Source organism: Cavia porcellus, unplaced genomic scaffold (genome assembly GCF_034190915.1).
Source record: "Cavia porcellus strain 051 isolate PalLab524CR breed Dunkin Hartley unplaced genomic scaffold, mCavPor4.1 scaffold_6, whole genome shotgun sequence".
Classification (NCBI taxonomy): domain Eukaryota; kingdom Metazoa; phylum Chordata; class Mammalia; order Rodentia; family Caviidae; genus Cavia; species Cavia porcellus.
Genome location: NW_026947489.1, coordinates 44,758,278 through 44,777,477, shown reverse-complemented (window position 1 = coordinate 44,777,477; position 19,200 = coordinate 44,758,278). Strand labels below are relative to the sequence as shown.

At 39.5% G+C, this 19,200-nt stretch overlaps 1 protein-coding gene across 1 annotated transcript in view; it reads left to right on the top strand.

Annotated features, from left to right (window-relative positions):
• The window catches only part of Dgki (diacylglycerol kinase iota), a 466,489-nt gene that overhangs the window by 437,014 nt on the left and 10,275 nt on the right, over nucleotides 1–19,200 (top strand). Inside the window, 2 exon segments of the mRNA XM_063250554.1 lie at nucleotides 14,406–14,442; nucleotides 15,705–15,804. Coding sequence (XP_063106624.1) covers nucleotides 14,406–14,442; nucleotides 15,705–15,804 — 137 coding nt within the window.

The following is a 19,200-nucleotide window of genomic DNA, read 5'->3' as shown; positions in this document are numbered from 1 at the left end:
TTAGGTGATCAGTGTGGCAGGGGTCAGATGAGAATAGAAGCTGCCAAATATTCCAAAGCTAGTCAGGAAAGCTATGCATTATCTTCACTAGTCTAGAACAAGTCCCAAAGCCAGCCCAGAACAGGAGACAGCCTCTGCTTGATGGAAAAAGTATCACATAATTTGCAGCCTTGCGTAATTTCCCTACCTCTTACTCCCCATTCCTGTATTTCAGTGTCCTTATCCTCTGATTCACCTAGGATGCCTTGAAGTTCTGCCTTTCCAGGGGTTGCCAGATTTATCAAATAAAATAAAAGATAAAACACTGTTCTTTAAGGGTATCATGTCCAATATTTGGGACATACTTATAGTAAAAACAGAAGCAAAACTAAAAACACCTCCCCAGGCAAATGAATGAGGGTGATGTCTGGAATGACATTCCTGAAACAAGAGGGCTCCTCATTTTCCTTACTGCCTCTTTGTTCTTTGCCTAAAGTGGTAAAGGCTTCTGGAGATGCCTTTAATATAAACTCACAGGGCCTGGAATGTCTCACCCTAAATGTAGATCAGTACACACATACTTTGTCTTGCACCAGATCTGTCTGACATGTTAGCCTCTTAGAGCTTTGATCAAAACCTGACATTACAACAGCAAATGAGTTTTTTTTATTGATCCATAGTGGATTTTTTTTTTTTTTTTGGCAAGGGGTGAATCATAATGCATCTCTCTCTCTCTCTGCTAAAGGCATGGAATACAAAGAATTCTTTCTAAAAGGTGTGTATTTTCCAGTGTGTTGGTTAAATATTGTAAATTAATTGGTTTGATATTTATAGTCATGAGAAAATACTGGAGATTCCCAATTATTGTCCCTTCACTCACAGCACACAGTTCCTAAGGCTTCACAGGGCATCCCTTAGCATTGCTGCCTCCTCAGAGTCTCCACTTAGCCAGTAGATATCTGAGAGAAAGGCTGATGGTAGTAAAATTAATCCAGCTTTTTGGTTTGAAAATAAAATTTTATGATCCACAGCCTCAATACCATTGCATTTTTGATGAATGACACTTTTTTTTTTAAACTTTTGCTACCATAGTGGAATAAAGGAAGCTTCAATGCAATCGATCTTTATTGAAATTAGTTTTTATCAACCCTGATAGTTTTGACAATTTTGTTTTTATCATCTTTCTCATCATTTTAATTCATTCAGGAATGTGCATGCAAACATTTTAGGCATAGCCAAATTCAACCAGTTCTGAAGAGCTGAGAATTTTAGCTTAACTGTTTGTTTGCTTTTTAGTATCTTTAGTTGCTGGTACAATTTATATTAACCTATGCATTTTGAAGTTGAAAACTATCTTTGCATAACTATTCAGCTCCTTTAAATTATAGAAACCCCTTTAAATTACAGTGTTCTTGAGGTTAAGAACAAGTAAATGGAAAAAATTACCCTCTTCCTTCTCTGTAATCATCCTCTTTAACGTGGTCTCTGCTGATTGGAACAATCTTTCCTAACTTAGCACTTAGTGTCAGTGCTAAGTCAACTCTGAAAGTTCCCCTGGCAGAACAATCACCAAAAAATGCTTGGCCTGTCCCCAGAGGCCTCAGGACAGCTGGGGTTTAGGGAGATAAAAACCAGATTTGTGATGATTTGGTTGTAAATAAGCATTGGATTTACAGGAGGAAAGTTTGATCAGCTTTGAATTTATATAAGCTATAACTAAATGGTGAGGTTTTATGCTATTTGCAAGAGTAAGAATATACTCCTTTGAATCATTGAATACTGTAAATGTCTTGAATTTTTAAAATTTATTTTTATTTACTTTTTTAATTTTACAATTTGGTTCATGTTTTTTCCATGGCTTCAGGTAACATTAATCTTGAAAACTGCCCAAATAACTCATTGTAAAAACGCTTTTGCCAACTGTGACTCTAACAAAATATCAGCTTCATTCCGAGGTGCATAGATGATGTTTTGTGTATTCTTGAATGAGTGTCTGCTCTTTGCACCCTTCTTCACTCAAATACCCCTCTCTTTGCTTTGTAGGCCTGCCTTATCAGGGTATTTAGGGTGAGGAGTGTGGCCTACAATCAAGAGGACAGGTCTTGAACAAGGGCAGTGAGTCCCAGACAGTGACCAGCAGTGCAGTTCTCTTCTGAGGGCTGCTTGAAACCACAGTGGGCTGGGAATGATAGGTTTGTGGTGTGTTCTGAAGGAAACCTGGAATCGCCCTGGGGACTGCTTCTCTCATACATACAGCATGCGTCTTTCCTTTATGAAACCCTGGAATTGGGCCTTTAGAGGCTGAAAAGAGAAAGAAGGAAGAGAGCAAACAATTCCCCAGACCAGGCAGAGGCTGAGGATGCAGAGGATTCCAGCTGAGACTCCCCACCAACCAGCAGTGGTCCCTGCTTTTCAAGTCCTTTCAACCATCATTTTTACCTACTCCCTCCCCTAGTTTGCCCCTCTCAGAAACTTCTGTGTTGTTTTGTTCCTTTACCACTCTGCACATTTTGCTCTTTTGTTTTTATTCTCCCCAAGCCTGTCCCGTTGCCCCCTGCTGATTTTCCTGATAGAAATCTCCCTCATGCACTTCCTTTTCAGTTTCAATGGGTTATTTTGTGCCCCCTTTCTTTTTTCTTATTCTTTCTTTTTTTTTTTTTTTTTTTTTTTTTTGCCATCAGTCTTTCTTTTCTTTTCCTTTTTTTTTAGACCCCTTTGCTGCATCTAGTCCCAGAGAGAACTGACCGAAGTCCTGCTGGGACAGGATGACAGTGCCTTTCGCATTCCCAGTGCCAGCCCTCCCCATATCTGTGACGCTTTTGTCCTGTGGCAGTGGAGGATTTGGAATGGTCTGCTGGCAGTGTCAGAGAGACTAATGGAAAACAAGGTCCCAGAGTAAGAAACTGGGGGAGGTGAAAGGAATAGCAAAGGAATTTTGGATTCCCTGGTGTCAGGAGCACATTAAACCATGCATGTTACAAAAGGCAAATCATATATAGTAGAAATATTGTAGATGATGAAGTCACATCTGCAGACATGAGGTGGTCAAAGGAAGTGTCTGTTAACTGAGTCCTGGGCTGCAAACATGCAGTTTACAATGCTTGAATTTCACTGCAGTGGTCTTGCTCTCATGTTACAAGATCTGTGAGTTTTGCCTCCTTCCAGGTTTCCTGGACTTTGCTTGAATTCTGATGCATATGTCACTTCATGGACTTTTCTTTCCCTTAATCTTCAGACCATTTCTTATATTAGAATCTTTTGAATCTGTGTTTTTCAATTATGGATCTAGCTCTGTGAAAAATGTGATTTGGCTGAGATCCAAAGTGCTTTTTAAAATGTCACTCTCGTTAATTCATTAAAATATGTCATTCTAATCCAAGCACTATCAAGAAAAATAAGTTACAGTAATCATTACTGCTAGCATTTGTTAACTTTGGATGTTAAATATATTAACACATTTAATTTTTACAACTCTATACACTGTAAATTCTCCTGTTTACATCGGATAGGTGGTGAAAACCTAAGCACGGTGGCATCCAATTGCTTGCCCAAATTCATATATGTAGATATGATATAGTCTCTGTTATTCATGTTTCTAATTGCAAAATGGAGAAATAGCCACCAGACAAAGTATCTTCCCATGTTGGTGCTAGGTTCCAGATACACTTGTCAGGTTCTGGAAGAAGTTGTCCCCAAATCCCTGGTTGAGATTTTACAGTTGTTTTCTGGCATGTTCTGGTGTAGGCACCTGTGGGATGCAGTGTGGACATTTTTCCAAACTCTAGGAGACAGAGCCAAGATTTCGTTTTATATTCAGGCAACAAAAGTGGTTCTCTGCCAACAATTCAGTTGGCAGTTCCAAATTCCTTGGAAAAGATGACATAATATCCACAATTAGAATGTAGGTATATGTAAAAGAAGCCCCAGACCCAAATAGTACCTGTTGATATCTCTTGAAGAATTTAATCTTTATTTTTCTTGTATTTCTCCTTTATTTTCTTGTACTTTATTGGTGAGACTCAGATTACCTTTCTAAAACTCTCTGGTGAAATTGTTTATGCATTTTCTGTTCTAGAGAACTTTTATAGCCTTTGTCACATATTTTTGTTTCCCTGGCCACATCCTTCCCACCTCTCAATCTTTACAGCAATGTCACTAAATAGCCTAAACTACTGCTGATGCCCAGCTCTGAGTAGAGCAGGGCACGAGAACCCAGGAGGAAACCCACAGACTTATGTTTAGGCATAGCAGCATCCTCTCCTCCTGTACCTTCCTCTGCAACCCCATGATACAAACACAGGCATTTGAAGGCAAGCTCCTAAAATGATAAGAAAATGTGCCTGTGTTATCAGAAGCAGCTCCCCACTCCCATCTGGAATGAGCTGTGTCTGTCCTTCCCTCTGTATTGGCTCTTGGCTTGCTGCTGCTCAAACTGTTCTGTTTTGTGATTGTCTGTATTGAAGAAAGAAAAAGGAATAGTAAGGTTAATCAGATTAGTAGATCATTCCCCTAGGTGTTTACTGGAACGTCTTCAGATATTAAGAGCACACTGTCTTACTCTGCCTGGCCTTCTTAGCTCTGCCAGCTGCAGAGGATGAAGGGGAGAGCAGGAGATCTGTTGATGGCATGCATGCCCAGATCACACAGTGACCCTGAGATGGCTGCAGTTGTGATTCTGATCAGAAATTCTGAGGCACAATGTCCTTGTTTTTTGTTTCTTTTTTAAAGCCTTGTTCCTATTCCTTAGGTACGAAACTCTTGCTCTTTTAGCTCAGTTAAAATGCCAGAGCCCCTCAAGTCTGTAGAACCTTAGACCCCAGAAGTTCCTGAACCCACTTCAGAGGCAACTCTGAGATCACCCAGTAGAAGTTTGGAAGAAGAAAAAAAAAAAAAAAACCTGCAACAAGGGCTCTGATGCTTGCATAGCTGTGCAGGCAGCAACCATGATGAGGGCACAGCTGCCTGCGAGAGGCTAGGCTCTCCTGTCCGTGGAATTCCTTCCAACACAAATGACTTGAATATTCAGTGAAGGTGACAAGAGCTCTTCAGAAGAACCGGTGGCCACTGTGAGCTTTCTACTCCTGATCTTGTTGAGGGTACTTTGTCAGCAAGTGGACAGGCCTGGAGGGCTTGGTTTTAAAGGGCATACAATTGAGGCCCCAAGTGGGTTCTCCATCACTCTCCTTCACAGACTGACTATTTCAGGATTTTGACTTAGTACGAGTGGATGAATTGTACAGATACTAATACACTATTACTCTCTAAATTTGATGCAGATACTGCTGTGAGCAGATTGTGTGTATTGACTCTTAAAACCTCGCCACAACCATGTGAGATAAATATTACTAATCCAACTTTATAGTATAACAACCAAGGTTCTAAACAATGGAATGAATTTGCCCAAGATTCAACAGGTGGTAGAACTAGGATCTTTAACTCAGTGAGGCTCATCTGTAAAAACCTCACTCCTTAACTACTTACTGCCAGATGCAGCTGTGGACTTCGGTGTGTGTATACACAGTGGAGAGAGGATGGTCGTTCATGTTTAGGGTTGCAGAACTGAAAAACAAGATTGAGTTAAAGCTTATATGCTACAGGATGCTCAAGTGATTTACACTAATCTAAGGAGACAAAAGAGATATTTGAAAAGTGAATTTGCAGGATAGAACCAAACGTCATTGAAGGGGTCAATTCCTTTTGTCAAAGATGGTCTTTTCAAAAGACCTTGTCATCAACTGGGCTTTAAAAAATGAGTTTAGGTGTGTGCCTAAGAAAGATGTGCTCTGGATGTGAAACATCCGGGACTAAACTCTTAGAGCAGGGGGAGATTGAGAAATGCTTACTAAATTGCTAACACTTTAGTTTATGTAAGATGGAATCTTGGCAGGAAGGAAGGGTAGTTTCACTTCATTAGCTATTTGGGAGTAAGCAGCAGAAATGGGATATGGAAACTTGGAAATCTGTGTTTTCTTAAGAACAGTTTCTGCATGCTAATAACATTCCAGGCAGAGACTGATTAGAAATTCTATTTGTCAAATAGGAGAGAGATTGAGAGAATGAGGGGGCTCAAGGAGAAGAAGGAAGAGGAGGAGGCAGTGAAGAAGGGGAAAGAACAGGAGGAGAAGGAAGGAAGAAGAGGAGAAAGAGGAGGAAAGACAGGAAGAGGTGGAGAGGAGAATTAGAGAAATGGTAATGGCATTGCAAGAGATTGTTCTGAGCCAAATGAACAGTAGATGTGAAAACAAGGTGAATACAGTTTAGCTTCTGGATGGCCAGGAGGATGTTGAAGGTCTCATCATAATCATTTCCTTAGGCAATGGACATTAGTGGTTGGTTTCCTTGCCTTGTTATTACATTACGCACAATAAGTTAATTTTCAATTGTAATGATTTCCACAAATACAGAGAGCAAATCTTAAGGATCATATTTCTAAGGACTAAGGTGCCCAAGGCCTACAACCATGTGAGAGCAATTCAAAGCACACTTATTCATTCAACCAAATGGTAAAGCATTTGCTTGGTACCAGGCTCTAAGCAAGGCAGCAAGGAAGGACAGTTTAGGGCAGAGCGTGAGGAAAAAAAAAAAAAAACTTGTGGAGGTTTACTAGTATTTAGATATAGAAAGAGAGAGGTCAACAGATACTTTGAAAATAATTTGAGAAGTGTCATGTTTAGTAATGTGATTGTCTTTAATGGTACCAAGTTAGGGAATTATATTACCAATTCAAGGCTGAAAAATAGGGTCATTATTATAAAGAGAAGAGTCATGCAGACAGGGTCTTTAATACAAAATGCACAGTGGAGACATAGCAGACGTAATAGGGGAAAGTATATAAGCATGGATGTGTAAGAAATTACAAGGAGGGAGGTGGTTGTCTAAAGGTGGAAGAGTAGACATTGTATGCAGTGTTTCCAGAGTGAATGAATGAATTAGTAAACAAAACATCAGGAGAAGGAAAACTTATATTTCTATTCTTTTGGATTGCTACCTGTATGATTATTTTATGTTGTTATTCTTCCTGGTCTCAAAAGAGAAATTTTAACTTTACTCAAAATAAGAAATAAAGTATTAGACAGAATGATATATACTGTGCTCTGTGGTTTTCACGTTATGCTATTGAAAATCTCAACCTTACAATCTATAGCTGAAGAATGAGAAAGATAGCTCACTCATTAGACATTTCATTGTTTTTCAGTTTTTCTATTCAAATTCATTTTATTTCTTCAGTTTGATCAGAAGCTTCTTTTTTTTTTAAGTTACATACCGTCATCTTAGAAACAGTTGCTTGAGTTACAAAATTAAAGCATACAAAGTGATACTCAATGACACTGAAAACAGTTCTGCTCAATGATCCAACAAGAACTTAATAATGTGGTTATCAGTCCTACACACTTGTTTTTTATCTTAAAGAGGGTAAGATTAAACATAACAAAACAGAATAAAATAGATCATAAGAAAACAATTTAAGAAACAGATTTCAAAGCAAGTCCACTGGAGATCTTCACTGTCTATCTTATTTTCTCTAGTTTTCTTTCAAATAATTGTCCCTATCTTCACACACATTGAATATATATTGAACATTATAGAACTAATCAGATCATTACAGGATGATGAAGGCTTTTTAGGTCTTCAAGACCTGATTTTGGTGAAGTCAGTAATGTCTACCATAATGTTTCTCAGTCTCTTCGCAGTAGCTGTCTTTATCTTTACGTATGCTGAAATTGAACGTAAGAGACTGGACTAATATCACTCTGAACAGTGAATGATAGTATTGCTAGATTTCATATCACATTGCTACAGAGCATCCGTTCATTACATCGTGTATTGTATAATCTATTAATAGTTAGAAATTCTTCCCATGTGTGAATCTCCACATGTATATCTATCCTTTCTGTATTGTAGGGAAAAACAGATCAAAACAAGACAACAAAATAAATTCCTAGAAAAACATGAAATGAAAAAGACATACAGGACCACAATATTAGGTGATCTACAGTAGTTACTATGCTTTCTCTTGTTATTTTCAATAGAATTGTCCACATCATCAGGCATAATATAATTGAACATAACGTTATATAGCTATTTTATTAAAAACACAACTTTGAAGATATTATAGAACTTGAAAGCAGTTAATAATCAAAACCAGAAAGGATATCTTTTACATCTTGTCATTTTCAGAGTAGTTGTCTCTACACCCAGACTTGATACTATCAAGGATACCATATTCGAATGAAATCAGTAAGGCTAAACAGTGGTCTAACAAACCAGATTCAAATAATATCAGTCATAGTAAGACAATGTAAGTAATACAGGGTTTCAGTGTAACTTAATAGGAAATTGAGGATAGCTACCGTGGTATAACCTGCTATTTTTGGGTTAGCTGTCTGTGCCCTCAAATCTAATATGAGTAGACAGACCAGAACAAGACATAATCAAACTAAACAGAGTGATAAGACTACTGTGACTTTTAAATCCTGCTACACTATTAACAATGTCCTCTGCTTCCTTTTTTAGGCAATTCCTCCCCTTTCCCTTTCTCAGGGTGCTTTGTGTGTTTTGGGTCCCATTAACTCCCTTAGTTTTTAGATTAGGGGGCAACCCATTTTCTAAGTGGTGATGAACTTTTTACCTCTGAGCTTGATCTTGAGCTGTACTCCTTTACTTACTAAAGTCACAAGGTTGTCCTTCCTTTCAGCTGTGTAATTTTACACTGCCCAAAAGTGTCATAGCTTGCCAGTCTATCTGTGGTCGAGTGGTGGACCACTGAGAGTAGAGTGCTGGACGAGTGGTCCCTATTTCTCTCTGGTTTCCTGTCACATATAGCATTGTTTTCTCAGTTTATTAACTCTCTTTCAGGTTGAGGGTACCTCCTATTCAGAGCATCTCGATGGATCCTGCCTCCTAATCTACTCTGCCTGTGTTTCTTTTTTTTTTGTTAGTGTTTCAGGGCTATCTATATTAAAGATTATAGCTTACCATCTCGGCCTCATTTTTGCTATTTTATTCTTCTGTCATTATTGTCCATTTTACTCCTTCATTCCACTGTCTGCCCCGTTCACTGAGGCCTCTCTGTCACTGTTGCTGAAATCCTGATATTTTTTTCCTCTCTCTCTCTCTCTCTGGAATGCCCTTCAGTATTTTTTGTAGGGTTGGGTTGGTAGCCATGAACTCCCACAGTTCTTCCTTGTCTTGGAAATATCTTGTTTCTCCATTAATTTTGAGAGAGAGTTTTTCTGGGTACATCAGTCTTGGTTGGAGGTTATTTTCTTTCAGGGCTTGGACTGTTTCCCCCCAGGCTCTTCTTGACTTGAGAGTTTGTGTTGATAAGTCTTTCGCTATTTTGATCATTTTTCCATTGTAGGTAATCTGCTTCTTTTTTCTGGCTGCTTTTAATATTCTGTTCTTGTGGTGGATTTCTGGGATCTTGATTATTATATGTCTGAGTGTAGATCTGTTTTGGTTGTAGATGGCTGGAGTTCTGTGTGCCTCATTTATCTGGATATCATTTCTTTTTCCTATGCTTGGGAAGTTTTCCTTAAATATATCTGTGAATAGTCTTTGCAGTTCATTTGTAGTTACACCTGCTTCTTTGCTCCCATTTTTTATTCTTAAGTTATAAATCCTCATGTCATCTTCTAGTCTTTGTATTGTTTCTTCCTGGTTCCTTGTTATTTTTAAGAGGTCTTTTTTTGGCAATCACACACCATACATCTCTCTTCAAGTTTTAAAAGGCTAACTTTAGTTTCTGTGAAGGCATTTTGCCAGTTTCAATGGAGGTTTTAGTTTCTTGGTAATCTCTTTGGATCTGTTTCATGTATTCTAGATTTTGTTTATATTCTTTGTGAAAGGTTTCTCTTCCTTTTCTGAGTTCCTCCATTCTTCCATCTGTGTTCTCTTGGGAGTGGCTTATGATTTCCTTAATTAACCTTTTTATATCTTGCCTCACTTGGATCAGAAGTACAGTTTTAAATTCGTCTATGAGGTCATGAAGGTATTTCTTTATGTCCACTGATGCTGCATCTAATATTGCATGATTACTGCACTGTTTCTCTTCTATATTTATCTCTCCTGGGCTTATTTTTCCAGGGTCAGTGGCTGGAGGTTTTTTTTTTTTTTTTTTTTTTTTTTTCTATCGCTTGTCATTTTTCTGGTTTCTTTCAGACAGGTGTGTCCAGGGAGTCTCTGGCCCTCTCTGTATTGCTTAGGGTCTTTCTGAAGCGTGTTGACTGGGGTTTTGCTGCCCTCCACAATTTGCTGTTATCTGAGGTATCTTAAACTCCCTTCCAGGGGCTCAGGATGGTACGGGGACACTCATCCCAGGCTGCCCAGTCCAGAGGTAAGGGGCACAGCCAGGCAGGCCTAATTCCCCAAAGCTGGTGAAACGGCAGGAAACCAGAAAGTTCTGGTTCTGTATTTTCGATTATTGTCTGAAGAGGTGTTTTCAGAAACAGCTTCTCTGGGCTCAGTTTGCATGGGTCCATGGGGCTCTAGTAGCACAGGCCTTGTGGTAGGGAAGACACTCACCCACCCAGGGCCCTTGGGGGCGCTCCGGTAGCAGGGGCCTGCTCAGTGCCAACGCCGCAAGCTCAAGTCCTCGTGGAGGTGGCTAATGCGAAGGTGGCGATGCACCCCAGCAGGTCCAGTCCTGCGCCCGTGACTCCGCAACGTGGCAGCAGTTGTGGTGGGGGCAGGGGCAGCTGGTGGTTGCCGAGTCACTTCACTCCCCCAGCCTCTGGCAGACCCCTGGTGACAGAGTCAAAGGTCGTGGCTGAAGGCAGTAGCATGGGGATGGCCTGTCTCGCTGGAGGTGCTCAGGGCTGCATGGTAGCATAGCCGGCCAGGAGTGTATGTTTGATTCATTTTTCTCACCTTAGTTTCTTCTTGGGACAAGAGAATTCCTCTCCCTCTATTTGGGGCTCCCCATGTTGTATTGAGTTTTAAGTTGACTGTCTCAGGGAGCCTCTGTAGCCGGCTGTTATCTCAATCAGAAGCTTCTTGACAACAGAGACCGGATCATCTTTTCTATATCCCATGTTCTATATATTTGCTAATAGAGATTGAGACATGAGTGATCCACAGATGATTTTTTTCTTTTTGTCTTATTATTTCTATTACTGAAATGCTTTTTTAAAATAAAGGCATATTGGGGGCGGGGGATTTAACTCAGCGGCATAAGTGCCTTGCCTTGCAAATGTGTAGTCATGAGTTCAATCCCTGGTACCAATAAAAAAGGAAAAGAGTTCCAGGAGAACATGGTGGATAGATAGCAGCAGCTTTGGAGGCTTTCTGAGAAACTGCACTTAAAATCCAGGAATGGTGCCGGGCAAGAAATCCTAAGCAAGGGGAGATATACTTTGCCGACCCAGGAATGAACTAAACTAAGAAAAACCAACTGGAAACGCAATCCCAGTGATATAACAGGAACAGATAAGGTCTCAGTGAGGAAGCTGGACCTGGTGCCACTGGAAGCTGTGATTTGAATTTCCTGTAGCCGCTGCTGCGTCCCAATTGGCATGGCAAGGAGAGAGGCGTGAAAGCACTGAGAGAGGGAAGCAGTAAATGGAGTTGAGAGCAGGACTGGCGGGAAGCCCTGCATCGACCTGCAGTGAGTGAATGGATCAGGGACCTTCCATAGAGTAGGAGACTTCAGCAAAGGACATACTGGGACCAGGCAGACTACCCAGAACCGGGTGCTACAGTGACTTCAGTCACATATTCTCCTCTCAAGTGGGATTGGTGGGGAGTGCCTACCTGCGTGACGCCACTGACTAAGACCCAGTAGGCTAGCCCAAAACAGGTCCCAGCGCCTGGAGGTGCACTCTAGCAGTGAAGCCTTTGGTGGGTTGACCTGGAGGGGTGGGCTCAGCGTATGCTGCCCAGGACTGTGTCTCCCTGGTACACTGCAGTGGGCAGGAACATCTAGCTGGTGCAATTCAAACAAACTGTAACAAACAAAGAAAGAAACTGGGCTTCCTATATACGCTTGTATAAAAGAAACAAAAAATATGGCAAGAGGGAGCAACAAGAAAGGGTCCTCGGCCCCCAATCCTGAGAAACATGCAATATCAGACACGGAACCAATAGACATAAAGCGCTATCTCTAGAACCTCAGAGATGAGTTCAGGAATGAAGTTATTAATGACGTGAAGCAAGATGTAAGTAGAATAGTTAGAGAAATGCTAAGCTGCCTAAGAAAAAACAGATGGTGGAATGGAAGAACAGAAAAAAAGGGGAGAATTGTTTGATGGAGAAAATAGAAAAAACAGAATACATGAAGCAGGTTCAAAGAGATTACCAGGAAACTCAAAACTCTATTGAAAACTGGCATAACAACTTGAAAGAAACTAAGGATAGATTATCTGAACTGGAGGGCAGATTTGTAATATGGGAGCATGAAATGAAAAACTTCTTAAAAATAACAAAAAAAAAACAGCAACAATACAAAGGCTAGAAGATGATAAGAGGATCTATAACTTCAGAATTAAGAACATAAAAGAAGAAGTAGGGACACAAACAAATGGACTACAAAAGCTATTCACAGAAATAATCCAAGAGAATTTCCCCAATTTAGCAAATGGTAAAGATACTCAGATGTATGAGGCATACAGGACCCCAGCCACCTACAACCCAAACAGAGCTACACCCAGGCATATAATAATCAAAATTCCAGAAATCCAATATAAGAACAGAATATTAAAAGCCATCAGAGACAAGAAACAGATCGCTTACAAGGGAACACCCATCAGAATTACAGCAGACTTCTTGGTACAAACCATCAAATTATGAAGAGTGTGGGTGGAAATAATTCAAGCTTTGAAAGATAATAACCTCCAGCCAAGATTGATATATCTTGCACAACTGTCCCTAGAAATTGATGGAAAAACAAGGTGCTTCCAGAATAAAGAGGAACTAGGGGAATTTGCAACCACGAATTCAACTCTACAGAGAATACTGCAGGATATTCTAAAAAAGGAAAATACCAAGATTCCAGAAATAGTAGCAGAGAGGCCACAATGAATGGAGCAGAAATAGAAATGAAGAAGACAAATTGACAACAAACGACAGAGCTCAACAGAAATGAGGCAGAGAAGATCGGATGGTAGGAACAGCTATTTTGGAAAAAAGACATTATAATATCTAGTGCTGATTTAGTATCATCTTATTTTGAAGTCCCATCAAACTTGTATGCTTCTGTCTCCATAGGTCTTAAAAGATTGTATCTTATTGGATTTTATTATATATGAAAATATAAAAACTTTTATAGACAAGGAGATTATACAGAAACCATTATTCATTTTCTGTTAATTGGTTCTAAATACCCTGTAATAATGTCATTCTCTTGAATGGTTTTATAGTGTCTTGATATGTTTGGTGCTACAGTATACAAAGTTATACTCAAATATTTCAAGGAAAGAGACACTATGGTAACTATTTTTATGTCAGGATATCTTGTGGTGAAACACTGTTTTACTCAAATGGTTATGTTTTGACCTGTGATGTTCTGTTGTTATGCCCTCTTTTATCTCAATCCCCCCCTTTTTAAAAATTATTTACTTTTTTCTTTTTATCTTTTTAATTAATGGAAAATACATAAAAATTGCAGGATACATTATAGTAACCTACTTTGATTTCCTATTAACATGATTTGAAATCCTGTATTTCGCTCACCATCTTGTTTTGACTGATTTTCCCCTATTCTGCTTTGCTTGATAGTACCAAGTATAGGCAAAACTGTGAAGACAATAAGAATCATTATGACGCCCATTCCGGTTGACTATTATCTTCTTTTAAAGTCTTGTAGTGTCTCCAATGCTTTGGTTTTATTCTTTGCGGTTTTGTTCAATTTTATTATAACTGGCAATTCTTCTTAAAATAGCAAGAGGCAGTATGGTAACCATTGTTGATCACCTTGTGTTTTGTTTTTACGTTATCTATTATGTCCATCCTTTTGATTTGACTGACTCTGTTCTGATATGTCGCATTTGGTTTTACTCTCTTCAAAAAAAGTTTTAAAACCCAAAATGTGTAATTGTCATTGTACAAAAGAAAAGAAAAGAAAGTGCTCTAAAGGTTATAACTGCATATATGTTTAAGTGTATCAGATAGATAACCATATTATTGAGTTTTTTTTGGATCATTGGACAAAACTGCACTCTTACTGTTTGAAAGTCCACTTTATATGCTTCAATTTTGTAACTTGAACAACTATTTCTAAGATGAGAATATGTAATCTATTAACTAGTGATTTCTTACTGTTTTTTTTTTTAAATTTTGTATTACTTGTACCCTTTTTCTTTTTTTTTCTTTTTCTCCTTAAATAAAAAAAATGAAAAAATAAAGGCATATTAATTCGTGACTGTAAATTTTCTCTTTATGGTACATTTGGAGCTTATTTATAATGAGCTTCTTACTTTTTTCTTGTTTAGGACCTTCTGAGTTATTGGATATGGCAGACAGTGAAACGTGAGTGTTGCCTTTCATTACATAGCTTAAAATATTTCCCTGAGAACATTCTAGAAGGATCTAGGCTATAGATGCTATCAAGTAATTTTAATGTCATTGATTAAAAATTCTCCTTTTGACTGTATTTATAGCTCTGTAGGGCTAATCTGCTAAATGACAAATTGCATGATAAAAATTCATGACAAGTGTCACATAACTTCCTCTACACCAACAGAAACAAGGAAAGGCCAAACAGCTAACCCTGATAGCCATGTAGGAACCACTAGAGAATTTCAGGGAAATTTGAAAAGGGATAAAAAGATAAGTGGGGCTGAAAGGAATGAGTCAGTGAGAGGCTCACAGCCAGTGGGCAGAAGGAGGAATGGGAAAAACAGAGGACCTGTGGGGACACTAGATGTTGTAGACACTGGCCATTAATTTGTAGAGCTGGTCCACATAGAGCATCTCCCATCGCCACAGTGCAAGCGGTTCCATCACTTACCATTTTGCCTTCAAGGGCTTCATTTGATTTTTAACATCAGGCTTATTTTTACTTTATTTTACTGTTCCCCTCCTTAGATTGTTTGTCAGAAATAGGGAAATGCATACTTTCTTTTACCCACTTCCCGATGTGAGAGGCTGGCCTCAGACCTGTTGCCCATTGGAAGAATTTGGGCTCTGAGTTCTTGCAGAGTCTCCCTGGGCCTCCACAGTTTCCTATCTATGAGCCCCTCTTAGACCGCACCATTAGTGTTGGCCTTGTTCTTTAAAGTTAAGTTCCCAGTAGACATGCCTCTGAAAGCCAGGTGGTGTCCACCAGCTGCTGTGAGGTATGGGAGGAGGGCTGTGGACCTGTGCACTATGCTGATAGCATCCTTTGTGCTTTGCACAAAGAGATACACAGAGAGAATCACTTCAGTTTTTGGTGCAATCACTGTATTTCATGGCACCCTTGAGTACATCCTAACTCAAACAGTATTAGTTGAAAAGAAACATCACTAGGCTTAGTCAACCTGTACTGAGACTGGAGTCAAATATGGTTCATTGATGAATAACTAATGATGTTCTTTGAATCTCTCTGGCCTGTCTTTCTAGAATGTACCCTGCAAACTTGGCCTCAGCCACTTCCAGCTCAAGTGGCTGAGGAGCACTCTGGTCAGCAGCAGGGGAAGATGAGTCCCCTTGCTCCCTGCTGCCCCTACACCCTGACTGCTTCCTTACCCAAGTCTGTCCCCACCCCCTCTATGGGTGGTTTCTCAACTCTCAGCTCGTCTTTGATTTAGGGGGGAAACAGCACTGCACAAGGCTGCCTGCCAGCGGAACCGGGCTGTGTGCCAGCTTCTGGTGGATGCGGGAGCGTCTCTGAGAAAGACGGACGCCAAGGTAACTGGCTGGGTGAGCTCGAGCATCTTCCCCTGGCGAGATTGTAGGGCCCACTGCCTTCTCTTGTTCCTACAGCACAGGCATGCTTTCTGTGCTCATGGAAGTGCCTGGGGACCTGTAAAAAGGAGGAAAAAATAGAGTGCTTCATTTAGAAAAACTGCACTTTAAACATATACACAAAGGGAACCACATACAGCACTTGCCTATGGTGCTTTATAACCCCTGCACATGGGGCCTTGGAACCTTGGGATTGTCGGCTGAACGTGGCATGGTGTACAGATTTGAGATCCAGAGCCCAAGGAGAGGTGTCCAGATCACGTGCAATGACACTGACATGGCGAATAAGAAGTCCCATTGGGATTCCTCTTTCAGTACTAAATCCAGAGTGGTTTAAAACTCTATGATTTTTGAGGCTCCTCATAAGGACACCAGGGTGCTCACCTGTTGGCTCCTCAGATGGTGGGCCCTGAGTTCAAGATGATTGCAGTCTTAAATTTGCTGTATTATTTAAGTTTGTATTTATCTTTTTTTTTTTTTTTGTCTTTTTCATTTTTATATTGGTACCAGGAATCAAACTCACGACTGCCTGCTCGCAAGGCAGGCGCTTATGCTGTTGAGCTAAATCCCCAGCCCCTTATCTTTTATTTTTAACGGTTTTATTTTTCCTATTTGGTGCCTTGGATTAGTTCTGAAAATTTAACCCTAAAAGTCCCACAGAGTTGGGATTACTACCACTGACTATGCAAGAACTAAAACCTGAAGGAGATTGAGTTTGCCTTGGCCTTGCCCTTTTTTTTTTTTTTTTTTTTTTTTGTCATTTTCCTTTTTCCTTTTTTATCAGTACTGGGGATCGAACTCACGACTGCTTGCTTGCAAGGCAGGCGCTTACGCCTCTGAGCTAAACCCCAGCCCCTGGCCTTGCCCTTTTAACATTCAGCCTAGTGAATGACTGATCTTTGGTGACAGTCCCCGATTGTCCTGCTGGATAAACTATGACAACAAAGGAACAAGTTAGTTTTCATGTGTGGTTTGTATAATGGGTTTTGTTGCTGCTTGGGCCAAGTGTGTCTTGAAATGTGGTGATTTTCTTTGCAGCAAAAATTACATAAACCTGTATCCAAAGTGTGCAGATGTCTTAAGAAAGTAGTGAGGACAGAAGGTATTAGTGTGATATGCATGCCAGCCTTGATCAGAAAGTATCCACAAGTAGAGGTATGGCGTCAGGTGAATGATGTAAGGAGAGCTGGTAGTGGTCTGCATAGGGGATTAATTCAATTTACAAGGCACACCCAACAGAAAGGGTTGACAAATAAAGGAGTGGAAGTATAGTAGAACTGACCTAGGACTAACAGAGAGGTGTAGAGACAGACAAGTAGACAGGAGATATGGAGTTTATACAGATGACCAGCCCGCTACAGGATGCTCATAAGCTCTCAGAGTTTTAAAACACCCTGGGTAGACTCCAAAAGCCAACCACTCATTCAACTATAGAGACTTGCAGAGAAGAATTTTAATGTGTAGATGAGGCTTTCATTAAACAGTCTCTGAGTAATAAGTTTAGAACTAACCGCTGTGACCATGACCCATCAGTGTATAACTTAGAAGCCCAATCAATGACTTCAGTTCCTTTAGACTTATTTAAAAATGACAAGACTGCCTGTGTACAATTTGATGCCTCGAAAGTCTTCAGCCCCCTAGCACACCTTGTAAAGTGGACCTCTGTGTTCTTTTTGAGCCATTTGTAATATAAGACTTCTCTGCTCTCTGGATGTTCCTGTTTCTCCCTAGGCCTGTGAAACACACTTGAGCTGTGTCCTGGCTTGTCACCCTCCTGTTAACCAGCTGGGTGTGTTACTATGTTCAGGGACTTGGATATTAAACCTAATTGAGAAGCACGTACATCATAAGTAGGATCAGTCCAGATCACTTACGGTAGAGTGGGCCTTGCTGGAGCTGCTGAGAACACAGCAAGACAGCTGCCCTCTTCCCTCCAAGGGCTGCTCCTCCATTCAGCTCAGATAGTGAAAAGAAAAGGAGAGGACACAGGCATAGAAGGAGCTACAAACTGACTGGAGAGTAGGTCATCTCTTTTATCTTTCTGTATCTCCAAATCACATAAATGTTTGCAATTTCTATTTTGTTTAATGAATATTTGTACTTTTTTGAAATTGTAAATAAGTTTATTATTTTGTAGTTATATATACATATATATATATATATAATATTCTCACACAGAAAGCCAGAAATATAGAAAAACACACAAAAAAGTAAAAGTATCTGGAAATCTTACAGTCTAGACCTAAATATTTTTTAATGATCATGCTTTACATGTGGAGATGTCAGTTTTTTTTTTTTTTAAATAAAACAACTAGGTGGAGTAATAGTTTATATACTACTTAAAGCATAGGTTTTCAATCAATAATATCTTGTAAAAATCTGTCCATATGACAGTAGTATAGTTATGTCTAATTTTGGTTTAGGAGTCCTTGAATGTTGCTATTTTGTAACTTAATGCTGTGGTAAACATAATACTTACTCCTGGATTCTTTCTTGGAACTTTCCTTGGAAATTTCTCTTAGTAGAGAAGAGTTCCTTAAAAATCCACTGAGAACCCCCCACCCCCACCCTAAGACTACACCTCTGAATATTTTGAAGCTAGGAATAACAACTTTATTATTATTAAAGTAAAGACAAGAGACTATCAGATTGTTTTTTAAAAAGTTGCATAAAAATTATTATAGGAGCCTTAAGCTAGTTGTTAAATATGTTAAGTAATACCACAACCATTAAAAGAGTAGACATTCTCCCTTCCATTACTGGTGACTTCTACTCACTCATTTGATGAATGTCAAACTTGTATTAAAGATATGTTTGTGTTTGTATGTACAGATGTGCAAAAGGATGTATAGTAGGCTAAAGGAAATTATAGCCTTCCAGTAATGGAAGGGAGAATGTCTATTCTTTTAAATGTTTGTAGGTATTACTTAACATATTTAACCACTAGCTTAAGGTTCCTATAATTTCTCATAGCTAACAAAAGAAACCTTGCTCACTTTCTGGCAGTCATTTCTAAGAGTTTAGTATGATAGAATCCTAAACTAGAAATCTGAATGGCTGTTTCCTGATTTTTTTATTCAGTGTCTTTTCTATCCCTTTCTTCTAAGAAGAATCTGGATGATTCAGACTCACTGTGCCTATTTGAGACTCTGGGCACCTCTGTTTTCAGAGATGGAAACCTCACCTACCTAAAATGATAAACGCTTTAACTCAGCAATCTCATATGTTTGCTATAATGCTTATTATAAAAATATATTTGAAGGTGTCTTGTAAACTCTGTAACATCAAACATGGCAGACGCTTGTTAGTGAATAGTCTTTGGGTACCTCTGCTTCTGTG